Source organism: Gorilla gorilla, chromosome 12 (assembly GCF_029281585.2).
Source record: "Gorilla gorilla gorilla isolate KB3781 chromosome 12, NHGRI_mGorGor1-v2.1_pri, whole genome shotgun sequence".
Classification (NCBI taxonomy): domain Eukaryota; kingdom Metazoa; phylum Chordata; class Mammalia; order Primates; family Hominidae; genus Gorilla; species Gorilla gorilla.
In genome coordinates, this window is record NC_073236.2 from 85,193,412 (window position 1) to 85,216,646 (window position 23,235).

At 44.3% G+C, this 23,235-nt stretch overlaps 1 protein-coding gene across 7 annotated transcripts in view; it reads right to left on the bottom strand.

Annotated features, from left to right (window-relative positions):
* Positions 1-23,235, bottom strand: part of SPTBN1 (spectrin beta, non-erythrocytic 1) — a 212,595-nt gene that overhangs the window by 54,300 nt on the left and 135,060 nt on the right. For all 7 annotated transcript variants that reach the window (XM_031008124.3, XM_055377900.2, XM_055377899.2 and 4 more), the window contains 2 exons: positions 16,156-16,307; positions 3,060-3,233 (listed from right to left, as the gene is read on the bottom strand). In XM_031008124.3, the coding sequence (XP_030863984.1) occupies positions 3,060-3,233; positions 16,156-16,307 (326 nt within the window). The remainder of the gene's footprint in view (positions 1-3,059; positions 3,234-16,155; positions 16,308-23,235) is intronic.

The following is a 23,235-nucleotide window of genomic DNA, read 5'->3' on the forward strand; positions in this document are numbered from 1 at the left end:
GGAGTCAGGAGTGGATGGTGCTGGCCAGGAGTCCATCCATTGCCTCCAGCTGTAGCCATTTTAAGCTTCTCTGCTCTGTCATGCTCCCCACTACCTTCACTCCATTCAATCTACAAACACTTCCCAGAATTCTTTTTGAAAAAGAGAGAAAATGAAGACAAAATATATAAATACAGGATTAAAAAGTTAGAAACTTTCAACTAGGAAAAACACCTGGGAATTGAAACAACTACATTAAAAAAAATTCTCTATTTTTAATTGTGTTAAGAAGGTGAAGCCTGAGTCTGTATAAACCCCAGTCTCTAATATTAGGATCATTAGCTCAAGTGCAGAAAGGGAATGTGGAAGAACAACCCTCACTCAAGGGGTGAGAGACAGGCTCACCAGGAAAGTCAGGCTGCAACTTTACACACATTAACCCATTGGCTTTCTTATACTTCTGTGTGAAGGGTATCTGTTTCCAGATTTGCCCATATGGAAACAAAGCCTACCCTTCTGAAATGAAGACAGCTCCCTATTTAAACTAGGCAAACTTAGAGACTTCCACTCCAGTTTCTCACCATCTTTTACTTTTTTTTTTTTTTTTTTTTTTTGAGACAGTCTCTGTCACCCAGGCTGGAGTGCGGTGGTGCGATCTCGGCTCACTGCAATCTCCGCCTCCCAGATTCAAGTGATTCTCCTGCCTCAGCTTCTCAAGTAACTGGGATCACAGGTGCCTGCCACCACACCTGGCTAATTTTTGTATTTTTAGTAGAGGCAGGGTATCGTCATGTTGGCCAGGTTGGTCCCGAACTCCTGATCTGAAGTGATCCACCCACCTTGGCCTCCCAAAGTGCTGGGATTACAGGCATGAGCCACCGCACCTGGCCCTTATACTCTCTTTTAAAGGGGCAGCATCATAAAATCTGTGTCATCATCAGTATTTAATGGACACCTCTATGCACATATAGGGTAGGCCATATCCTGGTAGCAATGAGAGCACACGCACGCACACACACACACACACACATACACTGGGAACTTGTAAAACTGTATATTCAGGAGCTGGGGGAAGGAGAGACCGTTGTAGATACACAGGGAAGCTTGACCCTATGTATCTACAAGGATATGTGGAGTATCCTTATAGATACGCTGGATATCTACAGCTGGGCCTTGGCTGATTCATAATCATATTATTTTTGTAGATTAGGTAATGTTTTAATAAAGCTGCTGGAGAAAGCTGAGTCATGTCAGACAACAACACTGCAGGCCACGCGGTAACATCAGCAGCCTATGCCTCTCACCTCAACAGAAAGGGAGAAAATACACATTAGCATTTATAAGTTGAATTATAGGAATATGCAAACTGGCAGGAAGCGAATTAGTCAATGACTCAAAGCAATTCACGCTGAGAATCCTGAAAAGGGCTGTGTGTGCCAGCTCCCTGACCTGGGTGCTGACCCGCTGTCAAGATAGCCCACAGTCAGGATGGCCTTCCACGCTCTGATTATTGCAGGCCAAAGGTAACAGAAATACAACATTTTACTCCATAAAACTGGGGTGAAGCTAGAGGAGTGTACTGCTAATAATTTCACCTTTGTTGCCATAAGACACAAGAGCAGTAATTAGTGGATTCAATGGCTACTCCATTTTCAAATCATTCAGGAACTAAATAACAGAAACGTAAGAGTTCTATCTGGGGAAAAATGTCCTTGATTGCTGTAATTAACTCCTTTAATGAATGTTGTACCATCTTCAACAGTGGTTCTCTCTTCAGACCTACTTACTCAGAATTACTAGGGCTGGGCCCTGGGAACCTGAATTATTAAAAGGGTTTCCCAAAGGCATCAGATGATCAGCCAGCTTGGGAACCAGCCAGGCAGGAAGCTATTTCTTCCTGTAACTCATTCTAGTCCCCTACCCCTTCTTCCCACATATATAATCACGACACTACCTGAAGCCCAATCGTAGGGCAAGTGAGAAGGAAAAGGGATTGTTCACAGGCTGACTTCAGAGTTTCAATAAGAAAACAAAGCAAGTTATAATTTGATTTTTCGTTTTTCCTTTTTGTGTGAGGTTTTTGTTTACCCAGAAAAATCAAACAGATCTTTATTAAAGGGGCAGAACAGGAAGGAATGGCAAGAGAACACAGTCACTGAGGAGACAGGACTGTTAGAATATTTGTTCGCAGAGAAACCTGACACTATGGTACAAAGTTGTTCCTGCCTTTCCAATTTTAATTGGAACGCATGAGTACGAAGCATGCGCCTGGAGAAAGAACCAATAATCAGGCCCGTGGTGGTGCACAGTCCCAAAAGGCTGAGTGCTCTCTCTTAAGGGGTCAGAGGCACCCACTATAGCCCTGGCTGGCTGTGTCATCAGAGGCAAGGTTTCAAATTTCTGTGGGTCCCCGATTTCTTCCTAAAGTGAAAGAAGTGGACAAAATGACCTTGAGAGTACCTTCCGGCTTAAAATACTTCTATACTTAGAGCCTTCCTCCTCAAGTATAACAAAACCCATAAAGTCATCATCAATTCAAAAGAAACACAAGAGTTTTGTACTTTCCTCCTGCAAACTGCTTCCTCACATCCAAAGAGAATGAGAAGGTGAAAATGGAGCCCACACACATGCCATAACCCTCAACAGCTTTGCCAAAAAATGTTCTGTAACACATGTCATAGTTGAGTGAAGTTGAGGCAGTCTAAGCTAATAACCTAGCACTGGCCACGTCCTTATACCTTTGCTCCTGAGAGCCAAGCAGCAGAGACCAGATGTTTAGAGCAGGTGCCAGCAAAGTGGTGGGCTGAGATGCAGCCTAGAAGCCCCTGGGCTGCTGAGATGTGTCTGACAGGAAAGCTAAGATTACCAAGGCTAGTACAATTGCAGGAGGATGTAGTAGCTTCCACGTGCCTATGAGGCAGCATTCAATTCTGAGGGCTGGATATGACACACATGACTCTGAGACATGCTTTCAACCTGGTCTTCCCGATCCCTCTGACACAGGGAGGCCAGCTCTATAACGATGCTCATACCTGAGAGGTCGGCCTAAGTTCTGAGCAACCCTGGGCAGAGACCCTTACCTGGAAGCGCAGGATGATGGTCCAGATGAGGCCAAGGGTCAGCCGGTGGTTTCCATCCACGATGTCATGGGACCCCATGTTCTCAAGATGGACTCTCTGCTCCTTCAGGAACTGAAGGGCCTTGTCCACATTCTCTAAGCAGTGGATGCGCATTCGTCCCTTGGTGGGTTTAGGCTAGAAACAGGAGAGCAGAGGCGGTGACACATCACCCAACAAAGTAGAGATGAACCCCGAGTTACTGCCTAGTCACATGTGCCCATTCATGCAATGCTCTCCCGCTCAGAGCAGAACATTAACAAACACATGTACTCATTAAGTCCAAGGACGGTATTTACCTAACGGCCACAGAAAAAAAGTTTACTTAAGGGGATGATAACTGATTCCTCTTTAGAGAATAGTTGTGGAGCTATATAGTTTACAAATGAGCATTTGTTTAAGTTCAGGGAAGAGAGAATCCAATTTTCATGGAGAATTTCAGCGCTACTGCTGCCATCCATACAATTTTTTTTTTTTTGCAGGTGCATGACAAAACACCTGTGAGGATTTTCTGATTACTTGGAATGTAAAATTAGGTTTGCCACCTGCTGGCAACCCTTAAGGTTGGCTCAAAATGAAAACAGGGAACACAACCATCAAATCAGAAGAATTTCCAAGTGGTGGTTGTGTGTGGAGGGATGGGGTGAAGGTTAAGTAAAAAGGTGTAACTTACTGAAAAGAAGGGGAAAAGGGAAAAAAATGAGTGTAGTGCAATTTAAATACCCCAAATGTTTCTTCCCTTTACCCAGTTTTATCAAAATGTAAAAGAGGCCCTTGGAAGGTGAACATTTTAAATAAAACAAACAAAAAAATATATATAGAGAGAGAGAGTAGATAATGCATATGTGTATATATACATCTACTATAAAATATACTATTATAAAAGTATATATACATCTCCTGTAAAAGCACACACACATCTACTATAAAAATATAGTAAATATACACAGTTGACCTTTAGTTGGGCCTAAACTATTCAAATGCACTTATACATGGATATTTTTCAATAAATAAACTGGAAAACTTTTTAGAGATTGGTGACAATTTGAAAAGATTCAGATGAATGGCCTAGCCTAGAAATACCAGAAAAATTAAGAAAAAGGTATGTCATGAATGCATAAAATATATATAGATGTTAGTCTATTTTATAATTTACTACCGCAAAATATATACAAATCTGTCATAAAATTAAAAATTATCAAAACTCATACACACAAACACAGATTGTAATGGCACCATTTGTGCAGTATTAAATCTTGGTATGTACTGTACTACTATAGTAATTTCAGAGCCATCTCTAACTCCTACTGTGATGAGCTCAAGTATTCTTGAGTGCCTACTTAAAATGCCTATGATGCTAATCATCTCCACGTGGTCTCTCTAGTCAATTGGGTATCACAGCAAAAAGCCATCTCTCACAGTTCTTGTGTATTTTTCACAGTGTATAGTGCAATACTGTAAACCTTGACTAATATCATGAGACCCAAAGTGCCACTAGTGATGCTGGAAGTACTCCCAAGAAGCAGAGAGAAGTCATGACATTACAAGAAAAGGATGAACTGCTTGCTGTGTATTGTAGATTGAGGTCTACAGTTGTGGTGGCCCACCATTTGAAGACTAAAAAAAGAAAAGGAAATTTCTGAAGCCATCCCTGAAGCTACACCAGCAGATGCAAAGACCTTGCACTTTTTTGTGAAATATCTTTTTATCTCATATTGAAAAATGCAGCTTTTGGCTGGGTGCAGCAGCTCATGCCTGTAATCCCAGCACTTTGGGAGGCTGAGGCGGGCAGACTGCTTGTGCCCAGGAGTTTGAGACCAGCCTGGACAACATGGCAAAAACCCGTCTCTACAAAATAAATAAATAAATAATGAATTAATTAAAAATGCATCTTTTATGTGAGTACACGATTGCCATAAGAGAGGCATACCTAAAGACTAATATGATTTGAGAAAAAGTGAAGTCATCATATGACAATTTAAAGGCATAGGAAGGTGAAGGATCTAAGGCTGGAGAATGTAACACCAGCAAAGGATGGCATGACTATTAATTTTTAATTGGGTAGCCCTCAGAACCAGGAAAGGTTCACAGAGCTCCCAGTCTGATAATTTCAGAAAGAGGTTTGGCTTAAAAAATGTCAAGGAATTGGGAGAAGCAGCTTTTGCTGACCAAGAGGCAGCAGATGAGTTCCCAGGCACCATTAAGAAAATCAGTGAAGGAAAAGTGTATCTTGCCTCAACAAGTTTTTAATGCAGATGAAAGTGCCCTGTTCACAAAAGCCCAGTAAGAGAAAGAGAGGTGAGCACCAGGACTTAAGGCACAAAGGGATAGGCTAACTCTACTGTTATGTGCAAATGCAGTTGGGTTTATAATCAGGACTGCCCTTATTCATAAAGCTGCTAACCTTTGAGCCTTGAAGTGAAAAAATAAATACCAGCTGCCAGTCTTTTGGTTGTACAAAAAGAAGGCCTGGACAATGACAACCGGTTTTCTGAATTGGTTCTACTGATGTTTTGGTTCCTGAAGTCTCAAAGTACCTTGCCAGTAAGAGGCTGCCTTTTAAAGTTCTTCTGGTATTGGACAATGCCCCCACCCAGAACCCCATGAGTTCAACACTGAAGGCACTGACATGGTCTACTGGCTCCTAAACACAACATCCCTAATTCAGCCTCTAGATCAAGGTGTCATAAGGACTTGTAAGGCTCATTACTACACAAAACTCTATGGAAAGATTTGTTGATGCTATGGAATAGAATCCCCAACAGAGAGAACATCATGAAAGTCTGGGAGGACTACACCACTGAAGATGCCATCATTGTTACAGAAAAAGCTGTGAAAGCCATCAAGCCTGAAACAATACATTCCTGCTGAAGGAAACGATGTCCAGATGTTACACAGGACTTCACAGAATTTATGACAGAGCCAATGAAGGAAATTATGAAAGAGGTTGTGGATATGGCAAAAAGGTAGAGGGGTGAAGGTTTTCATGATACGGATCTTGGAGAAATTCAAGAGCTATCAGACACCACCCACATCAGAAGAATTAATGGAAGACGACCTGATGAAAATGAGTGTCTCCAAAAAGATGACAAATGATGAGCAAGAGGATGTAAACGCAGTACGAGAAAACAAACTGAATTTGTTCCAAGGGTTCCAATTATTCAAGACTGCTTGTGTTATTTCCATAAAGTTACACCAAGTGTCCCTGCCTCTTCCACTTCTACTACACCAAGATGGCAAGACCAACCCCCCCACCTTCCTCCTCAGCCTACTCAACGTGAAGACAAGGATGAAGACATTTATGACGATCCACTTACACTTAATGAATCTGCAAATATATTTTCTCTTCCTTTTCTAACATTTTCTTTTCCCTAGCTTACTTTAAGATTACAGTAATGTAAATACACATAACATGCAAAATATGTTAATTGACTGTTTATATTATTGATAAGACAACAGCAGGCTATTAAAAGTTTTGCGGGAATCAAATGCATAGGAAGATTTTCAGTGGCATGGGGTTGGTGCCCCTAACCCCCCTGCTTTGTTCAAGGATCCACTGTGTGCGTGTGCACACGCGTGCGCGCATGCACACACACACACACAAAATGGGTTTCTATTATCTGTTGTACCAACACCAAGCTCATGCCCTCGCCCATCTGGCTCCATCCTTCTCTCCTTCCTATTTCCCATCACTCCCCCTCTAGTAGAGGCTGCACCTGGAGCTGATGTCACCATCTCATAAAGATGCCAGGAGGATGCACACATCCACACGTAGAAGAACGCACTCAGCCTGTGACCCATCGTCTTGACTTCCCAATCTCTTCCCCTCATCACACCTACCTACCTTCCAAGGCTCAGGCCAAGGCCCATCTTTCCTTCCCGGAGACATTCCCATTTCCAATCATTCTGGTTCTCACAGCTCTTCTTTTCCTCACAACTCTACAACTAACAGTCTGGACCACAGAGCCCAGGAACTCATCATTATAATTTTGCTGTTGTTTCATTTATTGCTCTTATTACTTCCAACTAGACTGTTCGCTTCCTAAGAGCAAGGATGAGGCTTTATACTTCTATATTCTCAGGGGTTTTTGGTCCAGCTCTGAGCACAGAGTTATGTGCAGAGTGAACTGAATGCCAGCAGACAGACTGGGCTTGGTGTGTGCTGAGCGGACCTCACAGGGGAAAGGGGGCCAGGCTGCAGCAACCCAGGTACACACAGTTAAGGGCAGCAGCCAGCCCTACCTTAGTATCTTGTCCATTCCCTGCTCTTCCCCTGGGTAGTTAAGATCCTCAGTTATGTGCTGTACGGAAAACGTCTGAAAGGAAGGTTACTTGGGTAACAAGTGGCCATTTTAAGTCTGTCCAGTCTCAGATTATTATTTTTTACTTTCTTTTCTCCTATAAAAAAGGACAAGTAAAAACAGAAGAATGTGGTTGACCTTGAGGAAATAAGATTATGTGCAGAGGCCTACCACAAGTAGAAAAATTTTATTTTCAAATATAATTGTCCCTTGGTATCCACAGGGGATTGATTCCAGGACCCCCAAGGATACCAAAACCCATAAATGCTCAAGTCGCTTATATAAAACGGCACAGTATTTGATATAACCTATGCACATCCTCCCATATACTTTAAAAATTAATTTATTAATTTTTTTTTTTGAGACAGAGTCTCGCTCTGTCGCCCAGGCTGGAGTGCAATGGCACGATCTCGGCTCACCGCAATCTCTGCCTCCTGGGTTCAAGAGATTCTCCTGCCTCAGCCTCCCGAGTAGCAGGGTTATAGGCACCAGTCACCATGCCTGGCTAATTTTTGTATTTTTAGTAGAGACGGCGTTTCACCATGTTGGCCAAGCTGGTCTTGAACTCCTGATCTCAAATGATCCATCCACCTTGGCCTCCCAAAGTGCTGGGATTACACGCGTGAGCCAGCCCCCCGGCCTCCCATATATTTTAAATCATGGCTATATTATTTGTAACTAATACAATGTAAATGGTATGTAAATAGTTGTTATATTGTATTTTTAAAAAATTGTATCATTGTTTATTTCTGTATTGTTATTTTTCATTGTTCTTCCCCTTGAATATTTTCTACCTGCAGTCAGTTAAATCTGCAGATGCAGAACCTGACCATAATAGCAATGGAAAAAGAAATGTCTTTAAACATTAAGCTTTTCACATTAATGTGATATCCTCCTTACTCCAAAAAAAAAAACAAGAGGTGGATTTTGCCTTCAGAAACTTCAAAATGATTTTAATTCGGTTATGTGGGAAATGCTAGAATTTGCTATTTGTGCAATGCCAGGTTGCATCAAAATCAAGCAATCTAATGAGGTAGGAAAAAATAGATATAAAATACGGGTGGGCTTAATCTAAAATTCTGTAACTCTGATTCTGCAAGTGCTGTTTGAGGTAACACTGGTGCTCTCTCTTTCCACGGTACACCTGTCAGCCTCCTAAAGCTGGCCCAGACACCATTACGCTCCTATCCGAGAAAGGGATGCCTGTGTAATCAATGCCGCCCTAGAAGAGGTGGGTGGAGCAGCTCTCCCTGCCAGCAGTCACAGAACTGCATATGGCTCTCACGTGTGCTCTTTAAGTTTTTCCTTTTGTCTCTTGGATCAGCTATCATTTCTCATGCTGAAACGTGACTATTCACAGCAGCCCCTTTTCTTCTCACATCCAGGTGGTTTCTGGATTGAACGAAGCTCCTGGTTCAAAACTGTTCAAATTTGAGGGATGGGGATTAACTGCCTCTGAGAAAGGTGCAGGGGCTTCTGACATTTTTGCTGTTCAGGGGCCTTTTCTTCTCATTTCTTGTCAGTTCGTGCACCTGGGCAGTGAGATAGTGAGTGCTCCACCTACATGTGCTGTTCCCATCACAAACAAAGTGTCTTCATGATGGGAACTGCAGATCAAGGGGGACAGAAACTTCTAACCGCAGCAGCCATTCTCATAAGTCTCCCTCCAAGAGGGCGGAGGTGACAGTGTGGATGGAATTATGAGAAGTTAAGGAAGAGAATAATGAATAGATGGGGACTGTTGGTACCTTCCCAGGCTCCAACCAGCAGGACATAACCAATGTTCTTTCAGACTTTATCCTGAAAGCTTGATCTCAAATAATCACTTGTCTGACTTACATTCAAATGAATGCAGTAGAAAAAGTGGTCCTCTCAGAATCTCCTCCCCACAAACAGGAAGCATGTATGAGACATTCCACAACTCTATTCTCTCTCTATAAATCTCAATGGAATGTGTGTGTGCTTCCACATGAACATGGGGTCCAGGGTGTGGGAGGGGGAGGGTGGTGATGGGGCCCAAACACATTCACGCAGGTTGAAGTTCAATACCACATCACAGGGACCCCATGCTGATGGCAACTGGCTGTGCCAGATGAACTAAGGGATGGTTCATTCTAGACCTGGATGCAACTCAAAAACCAGCAAGCCACAGAATAACAAGAATAAACAAGATACAGCAAGGTGAGATGACCTCCTGGTGGTACGATACGAGAGGAGTGGGAATTGAGACTAAAACTCAAGTACACCACACACTCCCACAACGTGTGTTCTATCTGCTTCAGAGTAGGCTTCTCACATGTTTTAAGGCACAATACCTGGGCAAGTTTAGGAAGCAGTAATTACAAGAAATTAATTTCAAGAGGTGATCATGATCTCACAGAGCTATCCACAGAAACATGTTGGTCATACAAACTTCAAAGTTCCCAAGATCTAAAAATTCTTAGCTGCCATTTATTGAGCAACTACTGTGTGTTCACCTCTCCCTGCTAGGTGGTTGACAACTGTGATCACATCTAATCCTCAGAGTAACCCTGCATTATAATAATTACTATTCCTGTCATTTTATACATGAAGACACAGTGGCTCAGAGAGATGAAGCAATCTACCAGCTAGTTAGGATGTGGTGAACCAGGACTTAAAGCTCGTCCTCTTTACAGTACAGGAAAAACCCAGAATACAGGGAAGAGGGGTACATGCTTCCATGTGAAAGGAAGTGAGGGACTCGGTTCCCATCTGGTGGCTGGTTTTCATTTTTTTAAAGAGCTATTTTTGTATCGCCAAACTTCATCTTCTCATAAGGAAGAAGAGGTAACAATAGAGAATTAAACACAATGGAGCAGAGGGAGGGGGCGCGTCTCAGCGGTAAACACTTTCTGAAGCCTGCCCCAAGAGCGGCTAATTCTGCAAAGGAAAGAAGCGTCCTCTGTCTTGCCTCCATTATTGGCCATCGGATTCCCTAGTGCGGCATGCTTCTATCCCCACAGCAACATGTGCACTTCTGTCCTGTGTCACTTCTGACAGGAAAGTCTGAAACGCCCTTAACGTGGGGCCAAGGGTCGATACCAGACTCCTGTGACTATCGGGGCTCTGCAGGCAGAGAGCAGTTCCTCTGAGGAAATGCCTATTTTTACTGATCCTCCTTTAAATCATTTTAAGAAGCTTCCCTTCCCCTCACACTACAGTCCATGGATTCCTGTGTTTTTTCACAGGCACTTTTTCTGTTTCCCCCTCCCAAGGTCCCGTCTAGTGCCAAACCTTTACCAGCCATATCTCCATCCCAGGCCCATTTTCTTTCTCGCTCTAAAACAGGAGAGGAAACCTAAGGGAGTACATAAACATCTCTAGGATCTGACAACATAATTCTAACTGCTTATTAGAGTCCAGTCCAGGCCCTGCCTAAGAAGCAGTATGGCCTTGGGCAATTCCTTCGCATGAACCAAAAACCCTTAGAGAGGAAGGAGGGGGCTGGGTGATCTCTCCTGGGGCACGGGCTCTGTCCCACCTGCCCGCCCAGCCTTGAGTTTGGGTCATTTACACTCTGCAAGGCATCAGGATTTGCAGAACTATGGAGTAATTACAACGGCAAAGGTTTTGTCACTCCAGAGATGGAGAGGAAAAGAAAGAAAGAAAGAAAAAAAAAGCTTCTGAGAGCTAATTTGGCCTCTTGTTTTAATAGGAGAGGAAGATATAAGGGAAGGTTTCTGGCAGGGTGTTTTGGGAGGTCTCTGGGGTGCTGCGATGCCCTGTTCCACCCTGTACTCCCCACCCCTTCTTTCTCTATAAGTGTCCAAAGAAACCCTGCAGCTACCCGGAGTGACAACTATCAAGGGTTGTGGTGCTGGGCAGAGCACAGCCCCGGGCATTGAGAGAGGCCAATGAGGCCTAGATCTGCCATAACCCAGCTGGGTGGCCTTGCTGGTCACTTATTTTCCCTGACTTACCATATCTACCAAGTGAGGGGATTTAACTTGGTGGTCACTGAAGTCACTTACAGCTGTATGATAACAATCTACAGGGTGTTGCAGGACAGAGGACTCACTAGCACCAAAGCTGAAGTCTACAGTGTCTGCCAATCTCTTGTTCAGGTGAAGAGGAAATACAGAAGACACTGATCTCAGCAAATCAGTGTGACAGGTGCTTGCTTATGTTTTTTTCTTTTAATTAAACATAGATTTTTGCTATACACATTCACAAACAAAGGCCTCTACGGAATACATAGGGTAGGATGGGAAGCACTAATTCCAAAATTTCTTCTAATATGCTACAAAGCCAAACTCACTTCACACTAGTCCCCAAACTCCTCCCAACACATGAAACTTTGAGCTTTCAGAGGAGTATTAGTTATTTTGGCCCAATTAGAATTAATCGGGGAACACCACACTGTGCCCCATGACTTCCTGCCTGTCTTGTTCCCAGCTGGGACCCACTCCTAAGGGCTCCGTGGGAAAGGAGGCGCTCAAGAGTCAGCAGGGTGGGCTGCAGTCCACACCATATCGCCTACTAGCAGCACTGGCCTTGGCAAGTCACTGGTAACTGTTTTCTGTAAAGCAGAGGTTGCCCACTTCATTAGACTGTAAGAACTGAATGAGAAAAGAGTAGGAGAGTACTCTGTAAACACAAGTGATAGGGAAGTTACCATCACCACTCCTTTCAAAAAAACCCCTCCAGTTTGGCTGGGAAACTTGCCCTGCGCCAGTTCCTAATGCCTGCTACCTCCAAGTGCTCTCTTCACTTAGTCCAAACTATGAGCTTTCACACTCTGGCTGCCCGGCCTGTGAAGCTCTTCTCCTGGACCCAGCTGGAACCCTACCCACACCCTACCCCTCTACTAAGGTTTCTTGACATCCTGTCCAGAGGGCTCATCTCCCCTTCTGAACTCTAGGGCTCTGGGGCCATTCATCTGGCACTTTATCATGTGGCACTTAGGACTCCTAGTTCACTTTTCAAGTTTGTGTGATTAGACCCACATTTAATGTAGGAGTTCTGTGGCTGGTTGTTTAAAACAAAAGTAAATTCTCCCATACAAATGACGTTTTTAAAAAACCCCAGCGAGGTTCCATGGCCAGTCCACAAACACTATTTCAATAAACAATATGTACCAGTATGGTTCTCTTAAACAAAGGCTTTACGAAAAAACTCAGAGCAGTTCAACGTGGGATTTAAGGCTTAACAAATCTCATGTTAAATCTATCTTCTCCACCTAGCTCAGCCTGCTTTGAAATTAATGGTGGCAACACACACACACACACACGCACACACACACACACACACACACTCTCTCTTTTCTGTTGCTTTCTCAGAGAATGACTGATGGAGTAAGAAGACAGAATACAGAACATCAGGAAACAACAGAGAAGCAAAAACCAGTGATAACTGACTTGGTGGGGTTTGGGGGAGGGCAGAGGTGTTTGGAAAACCTCACTCTATCTCGGTCAGAGGCGAGGGCTTAGTCTGGCCAGGAGCAAGGCAAAAAACTGGCCACCATAGTGAGAACCATTCTTCACTGCAGACGCCCATGAAGGGAGATGGCAGGCAATGGCGAGCGTCTAAAGTGGATTATGAGCTGTGGGCAGAACATTACCACCAAAGTGCAGGCCTATCGTATGCCAGGGGCTCCTCTCTCTCCACATGTCAACGCTGCTGCAGGGCAAACCATCACCCCTCAAGCCTCATTCTAGTCTGGTCCTGAGATCTAGGTCTAATTACTAAGTGGCCAGCACAGGTTCTGTGCTCACACTTTTATCTGCCAATCCAATGCTAAAGTAAAGGGTGGGTCTGTATTTCTAAGGGATTTTTCAAGTGAGACCTTTATGGAGAGTTATAGACTATAGTGAATTCAGAATAAGAAATGAGAAAAGAATAGTTTTATTTCTAATCATTCTAATCCTGACTAGCAGAAGCTTCCTGGCCCAGCCCTCAGCCTTCTCACTGCTCTATGAGCTGATACACCTGAGGCCGAGAGGGAGCAGACACTTCTGGACACAGATCATAACCAGGCCAGGACCAGAGATCTCTGCCTTGTGATGTTGCTGAGTAGTTCAAAATCAAGTTCCCAAATGCCTACATGATACTTGCTCATATTTAACTCAAATATTATGGAGCCAAAATCCAGGGTGGGGTGAGGGTGGAATTGTCTGGGTCATTAATGTTTCTTTGAACTTTACTCAGAAAACACACATGCACACATTCACAAATTTCTTCCTCTGTAAAGGAAGTGGCTCTAAGAATCTATTAATTAAGTAAATTGAATCACCTAGTCCCTCAAACATTTATCTGCTAGCTATTGCCAAGCTGGTGGTTAAGTGCTGGGGCTAAAATGCTGGCTGACAAAGACTGGGCTCCAGATAGAGTGCAAACATTTATGTTACCCAGGGTTTTGGACCACTGGTGCAGAAAGCCCAGCTAATGTTATCTGATGACACACTTAGCTGGGACATTCATTTACCCAGGCCTGGAAGCTCTAACCACCTCATTAGTTCTGGAATCTGAATATGCAAGGAACCTTTGGGGCAAGCTCTCATGGAGGTCTTCTGCAGGGAGGATCTTTAACTTGAGGCCCTGGCAACCTCCACGGCCAAAGGCAGTGTGTGGTGTGTTTCCTTTCCAGGAAGTTCCATGAACCAAACAGACTACGAGGCCAAAGAGACTTAAAATCTCCAGCCCAGATGAACAAGAGCTTTAAGAGCACTCTATCTATGGTATCTTTATTTTTGGAATAAGAAAATTAGACTGGCCAACCTATATAATCCAAGATGGCTGTGAAGAATGGGTAATACAAATGAAGGCACTAGGGGCTTTACAAAGTTCTGTAAAACTACTGATATCGACTGCCTAAGAGGTTGGAGATGGTAGCCACTGTACCATCTTCTTTATCCTTACTCTCCTAGGTCTCTGGGTTGCCACAAAAAAAACTTACTGCTAACAAATAAGGAGAGGAGTGGGAGATATTCACACACATCTAAGAATTATGCTTTACTGGTTTTTCTCCCTACTTATATTTTTCTTGCCCTGTTCAGAATAAACGGCAATGGGCCTGATCCCATTTATTATGTGGACATTATCAAAGACACAATCTTCTTGGTATAAAATAATTATGGGTCTTTAAAGGCAAACAATTTACTCCCTACAGCCTAGAAGATTGGACCCTATTGGAACAAAAATAAATTAAAAAAAAAAACACACAAAAATAAATGTTCAGACTAATTCCTATCCATGTGACCTTTAATGATTTTTTTTAGCTACTTTCAAAACACCATTCCCCCACTCCACAAAAAAAAAAAAAAAAAAATCAATAAATAATCATACTAGGTTAAACACTAAGAAACAAAAAAAGGTTGAGAGGTAGACAAAGGAAGTCTGGTTATAAAAATTATACTTAAAGCTGCATATCACAATAATTCTAGTCTAGGCTCTCAAACAAGACTCACTTTGGAAAATCAAATCAAAATGCAATAAATGGCCTGTTCAAACTCCCCATGTGGGTCCACTCCCTCACCCCCCGACCACAAATTAACTGCCTTCTTATAGCCATCATGGTTTTGAGCAGGGGTCTCCTTTATTTGTCTAGTTTGTCTAGTGTGACCGACAAACCCTCACAGAAAATGAGGCCACAAGACCTACATGCTCAGGAACAAAGGGCATGGATGAAACTCACTACAGAGAAGACAGGGCTTCACTATCTTCTGGAGATCCCTGTTCTTGAACTGAAGGGCAGGGAAGATAATACTCTTCTGGCTCCATTTTAACCCAGACTCAAAGAGGCAGTCTGTCTCTGAGCTGATAACAAATAGGACAAGGGACAACCTTAGACCCTTGCCTGCGGTCAGAGGTGTGGGGCAGGTCTGCACACAGGCCCACTGCGGCTGGCAAGCTACAGGGTGGAGATCAAGTTAAAAATAAGGCTTTCTGGCAGCCCTGCCAACCGCCAGCATCATATTTTCCTGGTGATGTCAGTACAGATGTGGTCTCCATCCTGGGCGTTGGCTTCTGGCTCGGCCCCACCTCCACCTATGGCACTACATGTGCTCTGGGGGGATACTGCAACCATTTTCAAACCAAGGCGAGACAAAACCTGTTGGATCAGTCACAGTGACTGCTTTAAGCTTCTTTGGTATAAGGTGCATAAACAAGAGTCACATCACAGAGGGCCGCAGCAGCTCTGGGAAACAGATTGGGGATACAATTTTCATTGCAGGCTGACAACTTTCCTGCCTGAAAAGGCAGGGTGAATTCATCAGAAGCTCCTTTCCCAAGGAGATGACAAAACACCAGCTTCTCCCTCCACTCCCAAAATAAAAAGCGTGCAGGGAAGAAAACATCAGTGGCCAGTGAATTCAATGCTTGCCACCTTAAGATGGAAGCTCAGATTTTCTAGACAACCAGAAAGACGCAAATTTAGAAAACATTCCATCATCCCATGTGGGACACAGGTTCATCTAGAAGCCAGCGCCCAAGCCTGGCCCTTCAAATTCCAGCACCATGCCCTGTTCTTGGCAGGAACCCCAGCCAAGTTCTTTGTGACCAAAGGTGGCAACCTTGCAAATTACCAGAACAAAGCGGCTTTATTACAGCTCAAGAACATCATCCACGCTCAGAATGTGACACTAAGGCTCTCCCTGAAGCGCTCAACTCACTTCTCAAGATTCTCCTCAAAACTATCAACCATTAAGTGCAGAATTCAACAGGAGACAAGTCACACTTGATTTTTCAAAAATATTTTCCACCTACAACTCACGGCACTTCCTAAGGTCCCCACTCACCAGCCTCTCTCCAGAGAGGACCTCCAGCAGCTTGATGAGCATCCGTCCATCTCGAAGATCAGTGTACAGGTCTGTGATCCGGCAGGACACACGGGCAAGGTGGGAATTGACCCACTTGGTGAAGGTCTTCTTCTGCACGGCTTCACGCTCATCTGCAAGCAGATAAGAACTTGTTTTACCATTGACCACAGCACTGGCAGGAGCAGGCACATGCTAGCAGGGCCAAAAGACCCCAGCCAGAGGAAGGTCAGCAAAACTGACCTCCAAGGACACCTCTACTTAGCGCCCCTTAACTGCAGTCATGTCTTTGAGAAAGAACACTGATTACTGATGGTTCAACTTACAATTTTTTGACTTTATGATGGGTTTATTGGGATATAATCTCATAAGTCAAGGAGCATCTGTGTAGGAACTGTCCAGTCCTTAAAAATGTGAGCGCCCAGGCACACTGCCAGCAGAACATCCTTTGCTCCCCTTTCTTTTCTCCCATCCCTGCTGAAGAGGCAGCAGGATGCAGATGACAACAGGGTCCTTTTCAGTCCTGCCCTATACCATAATACTTGACTGGTAAAGCTTCCTACGTACATGTTACAGCTATTATTCCTCCAAAAGGTGAGTATATTAAACGGTGTAGGGTAGGAAATCTCATGAGACAGCAGAAAACTGCTTCCCTCATCTACAAAGGATTGGGCAACACTGGACAAGATAAATTAACTCATGACCTTGATTTGCAATGACCCTCTTCACCTGCTCAGTCACACACACCATGAACAACAAAGAAAATGGCAAGCAACATGGTAGAGTGCAAAGACATCGCAGGCATCGGGAAGTCTTTGCAGGCATTGGGAAAGCAGGGTCTGGGCCCAAGGTTTCAACAAAAATGTGATTCAACACAGGATTCAATGTTCTCTTCTATAAAAGGAGAAGAAAAATATAATCTCCATACTGTGATCCTTCGCTGAAAAGGCAACTGCTGATTTATGGCCTAAAGCGTGATTGTTGTACATTCAAGTCATCCAGGAAACCGTGTTAAAGGTTTTTCAAAGCTCAGTAATCAAATTCTGTCCAATTTAAGGTATAAAACTCTAGACATATTTGCCCAGAACTGGCCTTCACATACCATACAAATAGGCTTTCAAACTTCTTGCCTCTGCAGAATGTTCTAAACATAGGTTGCTGAAGACCTTCAACAGACATCCACAGAACGTACCCTGGACCCACCCACTCTTACTCCCTGACTCTGTTCTCTATGTTACATACCCTATATCTAGTTCCACCAGCATGAATTTATGCCAAAAATCTAAGACCTACTCCTAGTGCAAACCCAAACGACAAAAATAATTACACACGAATCTACAAAAAAAAAAAAAAAAAAAAAAAGCAGAAAGCTCAACAATTTGGCATGTATCTCAAAACCACTGGGTGGGGGTAACAACCAAAAAGCCACCCTTGCTAATAAGGCATGTGCCCAGTCGCCTGAGAGTACTGGGTTCTCAGGTTGGCCAGAAGGACAGCAAACAGCCCAACACCCTGGGAAGGTCTGTCTGAAGGCTTTGCTAAACTCACTCCACCACCCACCACAAGGAGGGAATGAGGCAGAGATGACATTGGTTGAGGTTTTACAGCTGCCGACCTGGCAGGAGAATCAGCTGGGGCACCTGCCAAGATCCCCGGCCACCTGCTACAGTCAGCAGCTCCTTGAGGTCCTGCCTTTCCCAAAAAGGACCTACCCATCCAGACAGAAGGAGGGCCCTTCCCCAGGGACAAAGGCCAACCAGAAACACAGGATCAAAAGGGACAGGATTAGAGGAAGCAGAAAAAGACAGTAAGGGGCAGGCTGCAGTGGAGAAGGAGCTGCACCAATACCATCATGACAGGTCCCACAGAAAAGACCACATGCATTATTGATCACGTAATCACTGTGATGGATGGCAACTTTACTACAGTGACTCAGGAGCTGTAATTCTGGGGCTAAGCTTGGCCATTCCGAAAGAGCAGGTCTAGAGCAGAATATGTAAGGTGCATTTCACAGATGGCCTCTTATCAAGGAGGCAAGTAACTCCTAGTTTATATGTATTTAGGGTTAACAATTTTTTTTGTGAATTATAAAATCCTTTATGCGTTATACTGGAGTCAGAAAATGTCTTTAATGAAGCAAGGGAGCAAGATCAAAATGAAAACCTGCTTGGATTAAAATATTTCTAAATAAACAAGCACAAAATGTGTTCCTCAGCCAATTGTCACTCTTTTGGGTGAATCTCTCACTAAAGGAGCACCCAGACTTCTTTCAGGTTTTGAATTAACAGGTTCTTTTACAAGGAAACTCTGAGGATTTGCCAGAAACAACAGTCAATATACTTCCTTAGTGCCCTGTCCTAAAGAGTTACAGCCCAATCCCAACCCTCCTCCCTACAGAGAGGCAAATGGAGAGGTCATGGGTGGGTGCAGAGAACAGAGCTGAAACAGACTGAGATCTGTGCCGGGAGGGCTCCCCAGGGCTATCACGGTTCTTAGAAACTCAAAGTAGGTGGGAGGAAAGAAGAGGAGGAAGAGATGTCAAAAATAAAAAAACAAGCTCTTGTGTTCCTGCCCTCTCTTCCTGTTCCCCTCCCTTCTAACTCTCCTCACAGTCAGAAGCAGGCCCCAGGAAGTGCAAGAGTGCTGGAAAAATCACGCAGGGTCTAAGTTCCTCAGGTTCACACCCCCACGTTGGAAAACACACAGAAGATTCCATCCAGGGACCAGACCAGAATCAACACCCTCATAACACACAAGGGGCAGGAAACGGACTCAACAGAGACACACAAAGCCCCAGTCAACTAGCGTGTCCTCTTACAATGGAGCACTTGGGGAACAGCAAATGCTTATGAAGCCAGAAGGAGGGAGACAGAGGGGAAAAGAAATCTATTTGGTGGCTCAGTAGAGGATCAGGCTTCGGGTCCTTGGGGACTCCCTCCTTTGTTCCACCCATCCTGGGAAGGCACAATGACATCACCCCTGCACTCCCCACCCAGCAAGGCTTGGGGAGATGGGCCAGACAGTCTGAGGAGGAGCAGGAGGCCCTTGGCACGGACGATGAAAGGCAATCCAGGAGTGCTTCCAAGCTCAAGCTGCTGTGACTGGGGCTAGCTGCGTGAGGAGGTGTTGGGGCAGCAGAGGGCAGTGAGCCGACTTCCAGGCCTATGAGCATGAAGCAACCGTGGTGATACAAAAAGGTAGCACTTACAAGCTCCATACTGGTTTGGTTATTTAGACCCAAGGTTCTCCAGCAGGGGCAATTTTGATTCCTCGGCACATTTAGCAGTTTGGCAATGTCTACATACAGTGTTGATGGTCACGATTCATGGGTAGATGCTACTGGCATTTAGAGGGTAGAGGCCCAGGATGCTGCTTAACATCCTACGGTACACAGGATGGCTCCCATAACAAAGAATTATCCGGCCCAAAATATCAGCAGTGCTAGGTTGAGAAATCTTGGAAGACACTCCCCAGAGAGCACCCCTCCAAAGTGGGTTGCTATTCTTTCATCATTCTCTTTGATGACCTGCAGGTCAGCTTGAAGGCAGCAGAAATGGCCGGCCTTCAGGCCCACTCACGCCACCAAGGGCAAGCCCTTTGCAAAGCAGAGGAGCAGCAGCACCAGCAGCATGGAGCCGGGGCGGGCTGGGTCTGGGTGATGGGAGGTGGGCACTTCTGTGCCTCACACCATTTCCATTCTCCGTTTACCTTTTCTGGGCCTTGTATCGCTGTTATCAAGTCCTCCCCAAGAAGATGATGCAGCTAAACCTTTGAGTAGGTTCCCAACCAGCCCTGCCTCAAACTTGGTAAGTGGTGCCTCCAAGGAACAAGCACTTCTGTGCCCCTGCCCTCTGGGGCTATCTCTCAGCTATATTTGCCCCCTACCCTCCCGCAGTTTACTAAGCTTACATATTATAAGGACTCATCTAAAGACTGCCCAGCACCAAACAAGAGGAGGTAAAGTGCACATCAAAGTGCCCAGAGTGTTGTAACTGCTCTAAATTAGTTCCTTCTTTTCTCCAGCAAAGAAATAGTCTCACTAATTCAAATCATTTAAGAAATTGGCCAGGTGCAGTGGCTCACGCCTGTAATCCCAGCACTTTGGGAGGCTGAGAGGTGGATCTCCTGAGGTCAGGAGTTTGAGACCAGCTTGACCAACATGGTAAAACTCCGTCTCTACTAAAAATACAAAATTAGCCAGGTGTGGTGGCACATGCCTCTAATCCCAGCTACTTGTGAGGCTGAGGCAGGAGAATCACTTGAACCCAGGAGAAAAAGGTTGCATTGAGCCGAGACTGTGCCATTGCACTCCAGCCTTGGCAACAAGAGCAAAACTCTGTCTCAAAAAAAAAAAAAAGAAACTTACCAGAGGGTCATGGAATCGTAAAATCTCAGGACTGAACAAGATTTAGAAGTTATGTAAATCACTTTTCTTTCAAAAAATCCCTTCTTCAACACCTGGGCCAGCTATTTAAAAATCCCAGAATATGAGGAAATTATGTGTGTGGCAGAAGGTTGTTTAATACTTGTATGGAAAGAAAATGACTTTTTTTCTTTTTTATTAAAATATAATTATAGCATTCACTGAGCACTTACTATGTCCCAGGCACAGTCGTCCTTCAGTATCTAATCCCAGTATCTACGGGGAATTTGTTCCAGGACCTCCCTCAGAAACCAAACTCCTTATGCTCAAGTCCCTTATATAGCATGGTATATAGTATTTGCCTATAACCAACATACATCTTCCTGTATACTTCAGATCATCTCTAGATTATCCATAACTAATACAATGTAAATATTGTGTAAATAGTTGCTATATTGCATCTTATTTGTATTATATTCTATTGTATTGTTAATTTTTTTTTCAAATATTTTCGTTCTGTTGTCAGCTGAATCCACAAATGAGGAACCTGCAGATACAGAGGGCTAACTGCACTTATAATCCCCACAACTGCCCCATGAGGCAGGAACTAGCAACTCTCCAGGCAGGCTGGCTCCAGAGCCCGGGTTCTCATCCACTATGCAATAACGCCTCATGCACAACATTTAAAAAAGTGTTTCTGCCAGACACAGTGGCTCACGCCTATAATCCCAGCTTTGGGAGGCCGAGGTGGGCGGATCATGAGGTCAGGAGTTCAAGACCAGCCTGATTAACATGGTGAAACCCCGTCTCTACTAAAAATAGAAAAATTAGCCGGGCATGGTGGCGCGTGCCTGTAACAGAGCTACTCAGGAGGCTGAGGCAGGAGAACTACTTGAACCTCAGAGGCGGAGGTTGCAGTGAGCCAAGATCATGCCACCACACCCCAGCCTGGGCGACAGCGTAAGACTCTGTCTCAAAAAAAAAAAAAAAAAAAGTGTTTCCATGATACAAGACTTAGAATTACCCACCATCTCACCATCCTAACTAACGCAAGTCCTTATTTTGTAAAGGGTCTGCTGCATTATTGGGTAACTCTCCATCTTTTGGGATGGTGTCTCCATCAAGACTAGACCTGTCTCTGTGGCCCACTAAGGCTTGCACCACCTTCAGAGTACACAGAATAGGTCTCCTCACTTCTCCATGTAAAGGCCTTCAGGTTCAAACACTTCTCACCATCCCCTCTTTGCAATGCTGTACAATGTGGTACAAGTGGGATCCAAGATCATGCCTGAGGACCCCACCTCTAGGCAGCCTGGACATCACTTACCTACCAACACAACCCAGGACTCGAGGCAGCTGCAGCTCTGGCAGTCCAGGGAGGAAAGTGGAAAACAAAGTGAAAAAAGGACAAAAAGAACCAGCAGCCCTCCGTGGGAGGAACGTGGTGAGGCCGTCTCTGTGACCTGACAGGGGTGGGAGACAGAAAGAAGGGCTCCTAACAATGGTCTCAAAATAAGCTTCTCAGGACCACAAATTCTACCAAAATGACCTTGGAGCCCCGAGAACCTAGGAACCAGACATGGTTCTGAGTGTGAAGACCCAACCAGCTCAGCCTTTAGTTCCACAGGCTCAGAGACAAGTAAATTAGCTAACTACTGTCAATGAGAACTACTGAGACAAGAAACCCACCCTCAAGTGAGTGGCATTTACATCAGATTCTGATTCCCAGAAGGAGTAAATTATAAGGGAAATCCTAGTATGGTGCTCCTTCCTCCAGACGGAATTTTATAAGATGGTGTGTCTGCAATAACACTGCCATGCATCTGAATGGCACTTCATACTTTCTCTAAGCTCACTAGATCTTCACAGCAAACTATTAGGTAGGTGGGATGCTAGAGTTATCTCTAGCAAAGCCCAAGGCTCAGTGAGCTTAAGGGCTGCTAAGTGTCACCAGCCAGTAGTGGTGAGGTCCTCGGCTCTTTCTCTCCCACTCCAGCCAGGCAAGAGGGATTAAGATGCATAGCTACACCTTCTCCTGTCATATACTGAGATTCACTATCTTTTGTTGTTTGGTTTCTGATAAACAACTTGAAATTCTCAGAAGATGTATTAGAAAAAAAGGATGAGGTAGCTGGGCGCATTGGCTCACACCTGTAATTCCCAGCACTTTGGGAGGCCAAGGCAGGTGGAATACCTGAGGTCAGAAGTAGTTTGAGACCAGTCTGACTAACATGGAGAAACCCCCATCTCTACTAAAAACACAAAATTAGCCAGGCGTGGTGGCGCATGTCTGTAATCCCAGCTACTCGGGAGGCTGAGGCAGGAGAATCGTTTGAACCCGGGATCCAGCCTGGGCAACAGGAGCGAAACTCTGTCTCAGAAAAAAAAAAAAAAGAAAAAAGAAAAAAAAAAGTATGAAATATTTAGAACTGAGAAACACATTTGCTTAATGGTTAAAAAAAAAGGCTGTGAATATCCTCTCCACCATCATCCTCCTCTAGAAGCATAACATCTACTTCTTTTCTTTTTAGGGAATGACTGTGATAAATATTGAAAGGCTGTAATGTGTCTATATAATTTTTTAATTTATATTTTTAAATTAATTAACCAATGAATTTATTAGAGAAGGAGTCTGTCACCCCAGCTAGAGTGTAGTGGTGTGATCATAGCTCACTGTAACTTTGGACTCCTGGGCTGAA